At 44.6% G+C, this 10,289-nt stretch overlaps 1 protein-coding gene across 1 annotated transcript; it reads left to right on the top strand.

Moving 5' to 3' along the window:
• Nucleotides 1-286: 286 nt before the first annotated feature.
• On the top strand, nucleotides 287-8,740 carry NDUFV3 (NADH:ubiquinone oxidoreductase subunit V3). The gene is made up of 4 exons (XM_039552992.1): nucleotides 287-383; nucleotides 483-549; nucleotides 3,755-4,711; nucleotides 8,453-8,740. The coding sequence occupies exons 1-4, from the start codon at nucleotides 324-326 to the stop codon at nucleotides 8,608-8,610; spliced, it is 1,242 nt and encodes a 413-aa protein (XP_039408926.1). The 5' UTR covers nucleotides 287-323; the 3' UTR covers nucleotides 8,611-8,740.
• Nucleotides 8,741-10,289: the final 1,549 nt, after the last annotated feature.

Raw genomic sequence — 10,289 nt, 5'->3', positions numbered from 1 at the left:
GCCCCGCCCCGCGCCGGCACCGCGCTGGCACCGCCCCGACACCGACACCGCCCCGCGCCGGCACCGCGCTGGCACCGCCCCGACACCGACACCGCCCCGCGCTGACACCGCGCTGGCACCGCCCCGACACCGACACCGCCCCGCGCTGACACCGCCCCCGCGCTGACACCGCGCTGGCACCGCCCCGCGCTGACACCGACACCGCCCCGCGCCGGCACCGCGCTGGCACCGCCCCGCGCTGACACCGCCCCGACACCGCCCCGCGCTGACACCGCCCCGCGCCGGCACCGCCCACCGGGGGCGCCGTGAGGGCTCCGGGCAAGATGGCGGCGGCGGCGGCGGCGGCGCTGCTGAGGGGCGGCGGGTGGGGCGTGACCCGCGAGGTAAAGGGGCTGCTCGGGGCGATTCCCGTACCCCTTAACTCCCTCAGCTGTCGGCATTCCCTCCCGCTTTCTTAACTCGTGTTACGTTGTACCCTGCAGGTGTTGGTGCTGGAGGCGCGGGGGCTCTGCACGAAGCCGGTGGGCACCGGGACGGCGCCGCCAAAGAGTAAGAGGGTGGTTAGATAGTGAGAGGTATCGGGGTGTCAATAAAAGGAAGGGGTGAGGAAAGCTGGAGGAGGGTCACGCCTCGGAAGAGGCGCTGCATAAGCTGGGAAAAACCAAGGACTGAAAGGTCATCGCCATGTAAACGAGGGTTTCTGGTAAAATGTGCCGTGTAGTAATAAAAGTAAAAGTAAAGGCCTGGCTGCGTGGAATATATTTATAGGCCATATACATAGACACACACGTATGTAGTTGCATATTTATAAGCTTGTCACTTCTTCCCTGTTTACCTTCACTTTTAATACTCAAGGCCAGGCTGGATGGGACGGTGTCAGACTGTTCAGTGTGTACGAAGGGGAATGGCTTAAAACTGAAAGAAAATAGGGTTAGATTAGATAGCAGGAAAAAATTGTTTACTGTGAGGGTGGTGAGGCCCTGGCACAGCTTGCCCGGAGAAGCTGTGGATGCCCCATCCCTGGAAGTGTTTTTAGGAGGTGTAAAACCTAGTTTTTAACTTTAGATGATTGCCCTTGTCCTTCAAAATGTTTGTGTTACCAGGATTAAAAATTAGAAAGATTTAGAGAAAGACTTCCAAGGTCCAAATATCCCAAATAGCAGCTCCAGACAACAGTGTAAGAAGCTGCCATGTCCTTCCTGGGTTAAATTTGGTTATAATGCTTCTTGCCCCAGAGGTTTGCAAGCCTGAACCTTGTTTTGGGTGCTGCCCTCCATCCCACATTGAGGAGCATTTGAAACCGTTTTGTCCCTGACCAAAGTCAGAGCAGGAATACAGATTTCAAACACTGATGCCTTGTTTGTATAAATGGAGGCTCAGTGGTTCAGTGAGGTTTCCTGTCCCAAATTAGAGATCCAGGTGCTGGAACAGGAAAGCACCATGGAGCCACATGTAGGAGTGATCAGACTTGTTGACTGCTGTTGAAAAGATCACTGAAAGTGTAGTTGAATGCAGACTTCTGCCACCTTCCTAAATGCCAAAGCAAATAAAAGCCTGGCTGTTCCATTAAGAAAGCCTTCACTGCATAGATTAATTGAACAGCAAATTGCTTTTTATTACAATTTATTTTTTTGCGTTAAGTATATTTGAGATGTACTTTAGTATCAGTTTCTGGATTCACTGTCCTGCAGCTCTGATTTGTGTCAGGAGACCTCTTAGGCCAGCTCTCCCAGCCAGCTGCTTCCCCTGCAAACACTCCAGGTTAATTAAGATGTATAGGATGCAGCTGCCTTTGCCAGATTCTGGCTGGAACAGGATGTGCAATTTTCCTTGCTTTGATAAAATAGTCATGTTTACATACAGAGTCAGTGATGGGAAATAGACCTGTAATTTCTGCCTGTCACCTGAGTGTGAACAGGTTTTAAACACATTCTGGGAATGATGCTGATGTTCCAAGCATCAGGGAGAACACATCTGGGAATGATATTCCTGTGACTGATACGGATGTGGTGTTCTTTGAGCAAAGTGATGCAGGTACAGATTAGCTGGTGCAAAGTTTGAAATACCCTAATTAAAGTGTATCGGTCATATTGGGTGTTTCAGCTTTTAATCATAAAGTCTGTCTTTTCCACTTATCCAAACTTAACTGTTTAAAGTACTATTCCAGTAACTAATGGTCAAGTTGAATTTTACTTGCTTTCTTGGTTTCTTAGGGTGTCGTAGCATTAATACTTCTTCAGGTTTTGCTCAGCTTTCCCTTGCCTGTCCTCCCTTTGGCCATTCTTGTGTTAGTTTGACCTCCTTTATGCTTCTCTGAAGAACTCTTCCATCCTGAGTGATGCTTCCTCGTGTGTTAGTCTCTCCAGGCTGCTGTGTGGCTGGGTCAGGGAGTCAGACCTCTTCCAAAGGTGTCTGCCCATCCTCCTGCCTTCCCCTGCCCTTCCTTCCCATCCTGCACCTTCCATCTGGCAGAGAGAAGTATGTGCTTGAAATTACTCAAAATACTACCTGTAAACTCAATACTTCTTTTCATTGTATTTTGTTATGATAAAAACTCTGCATTTCTTTCTAAAGTACTTTGCTTTTATTTTCATGTGCTTGTCTCTTCTGTGGTGTTTTCATCATACAGGGTATTACTGTAAAAGACTAGTGAGGGGAAAACTGCATTTAGTTTATAGTCTTACAAAGTAGGTCTGGATTTCCAAATTCTGCAGATAAATCTGCATAATGGGCTGGAAATCTGGTGAATTTTGCTGCTGGTTGGAAGTGGTGCAATTTGTAATGGAGTTGGCTTTGCTATAGCCAGTTTCAGCCATGGTAAATCTTCTTAATGTGCTCCCCATCCTTGACCTCCTGTTTTTTTCTAACCACAACAGTATTTGCTGTTGCTCAGCCTCTTGAGGATGATAATAAGCATCCACGGGGTATTATGTACTCTCTGAAAGGACCTGAAAATTGCTACCTTCTCCTTCAACTGTTCGTTCCTTGTCTGGAGAGTTTAGCTTAATGCAGGTATCCACGAGGAGAAAAAACAGAGAAAGAAACAAACATGAAGCATCAGGAGATCTTCTAAGACTTCTTTAACAAAGAGGTCTCAAACCAGAAATAGGAAGTGAAGACTGTGGGAGATGAGGTCTTGGGGAAATAGTGTTGGGCTGTGGGGGCACACCTCAGCTGGCAGAGGCCACTGGGCAAATGAACAAGTAATACCTTCATGGATGGCCTCAGGTATCTCTTACTCCGCTGCTTTGCCTTTTGGGAGTCATCCCTCCCTTCTGCTTCCAGGATAACTCTTGCAAGCAGCTGTGGCTGTGTCTCTTTACTTTGTCTGCTTCGCTGGCTTGTTCACAGACAAGCATTGTCTCTGCAGCAGCATTTGAAGAGCTTGGCTAACGAGCCATCCTAATGCTCACCTGAGATAGGGAAGTGTCTGCAAACCGTTTCCAGTGATGCAGAGTTGAAGCACAGGGAAAACCAGCTCTTGGAGGAGTCTGGCAAAGCGAGGAATGTAAGGATTTATCTCTTGAGTTTTGGCATTGCAGCAGCAAAAACTGTTACATGCTACTAGAACTCCAGTTCCTTTAACTTAAAAAGTCTTAAAACTTATTGCTTGCAATGCCTGTGTTTAGCATTATAATTCCTTCAATGTATTTTTGTACCAGATTATCTCTGAAAGTTAAAACTGTGTGACTTTGAGATCAGTAACAGCAATGTCAGATACAATGATGATAATCCTCTTTATGCCGTTTCCTAGATGTAGTGGCACCACAGGGAAGCACCAAGCTGCTTGCCAGGAAGGCACCAGTTGAATTTCGTAAAATGTTGTCTTCTAGCTCTCTCCTGCTGTCTGCAGACAAAGGGGAGAGCATATCTAGTACCAGCCTCAAGGAAGCTGCAAAACCTGCTGAAGACACGAGGATGTCCATGTCAAGAAAAACTGTGGTTGCATTTCCTCAGCGAGGAGTTGTTTCCTCCCATGAGGAGGAAAACCTCACTACACCTGCAAGAGGAGGAGGCCTTAGGAAAGAGTTAGTTGAGGAACAAACTTCATCTTCATCCAGCTCAGAGTCAGATTCTAGCTCAGATTCTGAAGATGAAAATATTGATGATTCAGAAGTTCCCATTAAAACTAAAGTTGAGTTTCCCAGGCGAGATCCCATCTTTTCTGAGAACATAGCAGTAAAGGCATCAATGCTGGCAAAAGAGAAATTGTCCCAGAAATCCCTCAAAGAATATGGAATTAAGAAGCTGCCACGCAAACCAGAAATTAATGTGTCTCCTGTAAAGCAGGTCAAATTCTCTAAAACATCAGTCAGCCAGGAAACATCAAAATCCAAAGCAAGAGACCCCAAAGTAAAATCCACTCCAAAAGAGCAGAAGTCAGTCTTACAACCACACGTGGTGAAAAGTCTGGATCTGACCAATGTCACTCGTAAATCTGATCCTGTGGAGGAAAAGGCCATTGGAACGCAGGTAGCAGCTATTCAACTGAAAGCCTCAGCAGTGACTCAGGAAGACAAAAAGCAAAAACTGGTATCCAGAGGAGAGAAGGAAAAGGTGAAGGAGGCACAGGAGTTGGAAGCAAAAGAAGTTACTGCTCCTAAAGTGGAAGAGACTTCTGGAAGCACAGCGTTGGTGATGGGCACCACGGCAAAGGAGGAGACCACGCAGGAAGCAGGAGTCCAGGCTGGAGAAAGCAGCACGATAGAGGGTACAACTCTAAATTGTTTGAACTTTATTGATTCATCTGGGCTAGGGTTTGACTTTTTTAAAGGGTTTCCACATCTTCTCTGATCTTTGTACTAAAGCTGACAGAGTGGCAGTGACTCTCTGGAAGATAAATTGTTGTTCGTTGCTAATTGTTCTAAGCTGTCAGTAATACTCAGTCTCCAGCTATGCTGTGAAAGGAAGCGGTTTCATTTCTCTGTATTTATAGTTTCATAAAGCAGTTACTTATAAAATGGAAACAAGATTGCTTCCACTGTGAGCAAAATCATGGGTTTTATATGACAACACTTGTTTTCATTCTTCTCTTTTCTCGGAAGGATTTGGTAGCTGCCATTCTCATGAGTCAAATTTGATGCCATCTCATTGTTGCTTAAACCCTGCTCTCTTTCTGGTTTTGATTTGGATTTTTTGGGTTTTTGATGGGTTTTTTTGAGTCTATCAGTGTTTCAGATTTCAGTAGACTTTGAGAATTCATAGTGCAATGCCAGAAACAGGTGGTGTTGATTCTGAGACTGGAAGGTTGCAAGTAACTCGTGTGGAAGTAGTGAGTCAGTTTTGTAGTGAGCTGTGGAGGAGACAGTGGTGTTTTCAGGGAAGACCATCATGCATCATGTAATCATCTCCTTGGCTGTGCTTCCCTATCTGACTTCCCCTTCTTATTTACTGCCATCCTCTTAATTGCCTGCTGATCTCATTTTGTGTATCTCGGTAGCAGATGTCCCTCTGGCCTGATCTGTCATGATTCTGCCTTTCATCTTAGGCAGTATAAATCTGCCATTCTTGAGACCCCTCTTCGCGTTGCTACTCTGAATTAAAGAATTTGTCTGCTTGGAAGTAAAAGCAGCATGCTTGGATATCATCCTTCAGGAAAGGCCCTGGGGGCCAAGGGAACAGCAAATGGAACATGAGCCAGCAATGTGCCCTCGAAGCAAAGGCCACTGAGGGTTACTTGGGAGGAGCAGGCTGAGGGAGCTGCAGTTCCTCTCCTGGTGAGGTGCACCCAGGGTGCAGTGTTCAGTTTGGGGCTCCCCAGTGCAAGGGAGATGTGGGGCTGCTGGACAGCGTCCAGCAAAGTGCCACTGAAATGATGGAGGGACTGGAGTATCCTGTGAAGAAAGGCTGAGAGAGCTGGGACTGTTCAGCCCAGAAAAGAGAAGGTTCAGACAGAACATCATCAATGTGTGGAAATAAACAGAAGGAGAGTGCAGAGAAGACAGAGGTAATGCTTTTTAGTGGTACACAGTGATGGGACAAGAAGCCGTGGGTACAAACTGAAACACAGGGTTTTGCCTCAACATCAGTGAACTCTTTTTTTTTACTGTGAGTGATGGAGCACTGCACAGGTTGCACAGAGAGGTGGTGGGGTCTCCATCCTTGGAGACACTCAAAAGCTGTCTGGACAGGGTCCTGGGCCTCCTGCTGTAGCTGACCCTGCCTGAGCTGACCCTGCCTGATCATTTGGGGTTGGACCAGCTGACCTACGAGGTGTCTTCCAACCTCAACCATTCTGTGACTCTGAAGTGTCTGACCAGGTTAAGTGACAAAACAGTTGCATTAGTATGTCAGCTTCCAGGAGATGGTGCTGAGTAAAAGACCTGCCTTCTGTTTGAGGGGTTGGTTGGCTCATAATTTCGTCGGTTTCCTTGCCTTCTTCCCTGATGGCAACTCAAATGACTGGAAGTGGCACTCTGTGCTGTGGTCCACTTGACAAGGTGGTGATCAGCCAAGGGTGGACTCGATGATCTTGGAGGTCTTTTCCATCCTAAATGATTCTGCACTTCAAATAACAAAATGCACCACTGTTTGCAAGTGATAATTTTGATTTGCTTGTTTCTTCTTGCAGTCAACAGCATAAGCTTTCTTTAAAAAATAAGAAAAATTTGGGATGGGCTATTTTTTTATCTACAGATGATGCTTTTCTCACCATTCATCCACAGTGGAGTTCTAGATGCTCAAACATTATTTTTGTCTGGTATCTCCAGATGTATCTTGTTCTCTCTTCCTTCTTTGAGAACAGCCACTGCTTTTCCTTGTTTGACATTCAGAGCTGCCTGTACCACCTGTAATTCCTACTTCTGTCCTGCCCCGTGCCCTTTTGTCTGCAAACTCTGCAGCAGCCACACAGAAGATGTAAAAGGAATTTTTCTCAGTACAAACCTGGATGTTCAGGTGATATCATCCCTTTGTAGAGCAGTCAGCAAAACCTGCTGACTTGAACTGCTGAGTGAGGAGCAAAGTTGTAGCTGCTAACTCAGAAATAGGCCTGTGATTCATTTTGGAAGAACATCCCATGAAGTGCTTGCTCTTTAAGAGACAAAGCAGAGATGAAGGATGAACGGTGGGCAGGATGAAGTCAGGAATAAATTTTTCCTTCGAGAAGCCAAGTGCAGTGTATTTGGGCAGGAAAAATGAGTCTCCATCTGCTTTCCTTCTTGCACATCTGTCTCCAAATTTGAAACAACTGTCTCTTGCAGGTTGAGTGTACTCTTGCCTCCACTTGGCTGTTCTTGGGGCTCTTGGGAGCAAAGAGCATCATCTGGCTCTTCTTTCTGTAGTGTTGTCTCCTATGAGCTGTGTCAGGAGGAACGGAGCAGTAGGCACAGGGATATTTCCTGTCCTGTTTTGCTGAAACCATGACTTACTACCTTGAGGTTTATAAGGAAGCCTTGCTAAATGCTACGGATATTTCTCTTAATCTGATAGCTTCACACTGCAGTCATTATGTCATAAGTAAAGGGAAATCCTGGTGTTGCAGTTCTTGTGTTTTTATTGTAGGTGCACCTATTACAAAAAGGGCTTAATACAGTCTAACCTGAACCACCACATACAAACTTATATGACAAAGCTTTTCACTACATTGTGTGTCTTCTTCTATTGTTAAAACTCTGGGTATACAAGAATAAATTAATATTAGGAGTAAAGTTTTATTTCTTGCCATTTCCTTTGTTGTAAAATCAGCCTGTAATGGGAACCTTTTATGTAAATTACACTGCCTAGGTTTGCATAATATTCTAAAAGCATAAGAATTAATGTTGGCTTTAACATGAAGTAAAGAGTTCTAAATAACTTTATTGGGTTATTCTTTTTGGAGTAGAGCTAATACAAAGTTTAGAAGATTATATTTACAAAAAAAAGAAATTTGCATCAAAGCCTCTTGATATATTACTGCTTGGTATCACCACATTTGAAATTAAATTGTGGGGATCTTGCTAATTCCATCACTTCTCCCCATGGCAAAAATTCAATCTGTAAAGTAGCTCTAATAGCTGTATCTCATGGTCTGACAGGATGATACATCATTTGTACTGCTCCTTTGCCCCTCCTGGTTTGCTAAGAATGTCACCTACTGTTCTGGCTGGAATGAAAACCAAGGCAGCTATGAGAAAGCCAGGAAATGCAGACATATGTCTTGCAAAGATAAATGGAATGTTCTGCCCTGTGCACCCCCAGCATTAGGTGGTAGTTTGGGTTTAAAACCTGCACTGTATGAGATGCCTTGTACTGATCCCTGTTCCCCACTGCACAGTAATGCGCTGCTTCAGGACCAGACAAGGCACCAGCTGGGCTTCGGAAACTTCTCCTTTTGTTGTAGTTGCTGACTTTTCTCTTTCAAATGTTGACTGGATGAGGGATCTGACAGTTTATGAAGGCTGACTCAGTGCTTAAAAACATTGTCCTCTGGTGTAGCATCCTCATAGTCACCAGTTACTGTTTGTTTTCACAGAGACCACAGCACCTGCTCAAGAGGAGTTTGACAATTCCACCTACAAGAACCTGCAGCACCACGAATATCACACTTACACCTTTCATGATTATATCACTGTCCTCTCAAAGTACAGGCAGCCTCAGCCATCCTCTGGAAGACCATCACCAAGGCACTGAAAGAACCACATTTATAACAAACACCCAGGCAAGATGATGAATTGTTCTATTTAGCACTGTTGCTTCATCTGTATAATTTAAATCAGATAATAAATAATAAAGGCATAATAACTTGGGCTTTTGAACAGTCCTTCCTGGCTCTTGGGGTCCCTCACTTCTTGGCTTTTATGAGCGAGCTGCAAATGAATCATCACTGAATAAAAATATATTTTCTACCTCTCCATATATATTATTTGGTGATAGTGTAAAAAAGTCCTCACTTTTCAGTGTCTCCCAACTTTTGATACTGATCATTCTTGCAGGACCATGTCAAAGAATCCCTCGGGATTCAACTGCCTGTGGAGTATGAGCCATGGTTTAATTTGGTGGTGGTGTCACTGTACTGTAGTGGGTTGTGCTCCTTCCACACAAACATGTTCCCAGCTCTGAAGAGGTTCTGTTTATTCTGGATTTGGGAGTTAAAATCATTGGCTGGGAGCAGCACAAGAAGTATTTGTCTCGTGTGGCAAGAGTGAATGTTTTGTGTTAGTGGAGGAATGCAGGTTTATATAATGTGATTGAAACATCTCAAAACCTCTGCTCTTGTAAAGGGAGAACAGAACATACAACTTTATTTAATCATCTGTTGGGGGGCTCCAGCATCCAGTTTCTGCAGTAATTGAAATAATTTTAAGTGTAAGAGAATCTCGGCGGGCACTTCCTAATGGGCTTTACTGTGTTGATTAAACTCTGAGGACAAAAACCTATTTCAATGGATAGAAACATTTGAATGTTATTTTTAAATGTGATGAAAATATCATAAGGGTAAAACCAGCTCCTGGTACTAATTGCTGGGAGTATGTTTCATTTCCCACTTCTTTTTTCCCCCCACTAAAAGTTAAAATTGCTGTCCATCCTCAGTCTTGCTCTGCAGAAAATGTGAGCCATGAGGCACTTCTCAATACACGTTATCAGCAGTTACAGTTGGTCTCAGTAAATTCTGTACTTCCATCCTATTAGTAACAGTCTTCTGCCTTCTGGGAAAATGGCCTTGATGGCCGCCAGCTGTTGTGGGTTTAGTTCCATTTTGGCTTCTTGTTCATTTTGGGGCTTTTTGGAGTTAATTGGCCTTTAAGCAGTTCTTGCAATAACTCCAGCATTTTCCATCACCTGTCTGTATTCTTTCAAGCAACAGACCAGGAAAGATCAAAGGGAAAACAGAGTCAGCTTTAGGAGTCTATCTGGATATTGGATGTGAATCCCTGGGTGCAATTAGTAGAGCAGATATTTTATACTCTAGCTTGGCAAAAATGTGGTAAGAAGGATCAAGAGGCCTACATCAATTCGCTGTGTAGAATTTTAAGTCAGAAACCCCTGGCAAGCAATTTTATTGTCCTGTAAAAAATAAAGAGCATGTTGGTGACTCCAACTGAAATTTAGAAATCTGTTAATGTATAAATCCACGTGCTGAGGAATAAAGAGCAGAAAGTCACTCAGAGACACCAATGGTCCCATGTACACTGTACTTGTAAAAGGGAGAGAAATTTGCTGCTAACATTAAAAACATGAAAGAATCGGGGTCTTCCTTTATGAAGGGCCCACAGGAGGGCCCCAGTAAAGCTGCTGTGATTTGTTATTACCTGAGACTCCACGGAGTAACCTGAGCCTCACAGCTCAAGAGCTGCACTGGTGCTGAACTG

The sequence above is a fragment of the Corvus cornix genome, chromosome 1, assembly GCF_000738735.6.
Source record: "Corvus cornix cornix isolate S_Up_H32 chromosome 1, ASM73873v5, whole genome shotgun sequence".
NCBI classification, from domain to species: Eukaryota; Metazoa; Chordata; class Aves; order Passeriformes; family Corvidae; genus Corvus; species Corvus cornix.
The sequence above is the reverse complement of the archived record's forward strand: the minus strand, read 5'-3'. Positions and strand labels throughout refer to the sequence as shown.

Coding starts and splice junctions, on each gene's coding strand:
- NDUFV3 (XM_039552992.1), top strand. CDS start 324: ATGGCGGCGGCGGCGGCGGCGGCGCTGCTGAGGGGCGGCGGGTGGGGC. Junction 384..482: donor GGTGGGGCGTGACCCGCGAG/GTAAAGGGGCTG, acceptor TGTACCCTGCAG/GTGTTGGTGCTGGAGGCGCG. Junction 550..3,754: donor CGGGACGGCGCCGCCAAAGA/GTAAGAGGGTGG, acceptor GCCGTTTCCTAG/ATGTAGTGGCACCACAGGGA.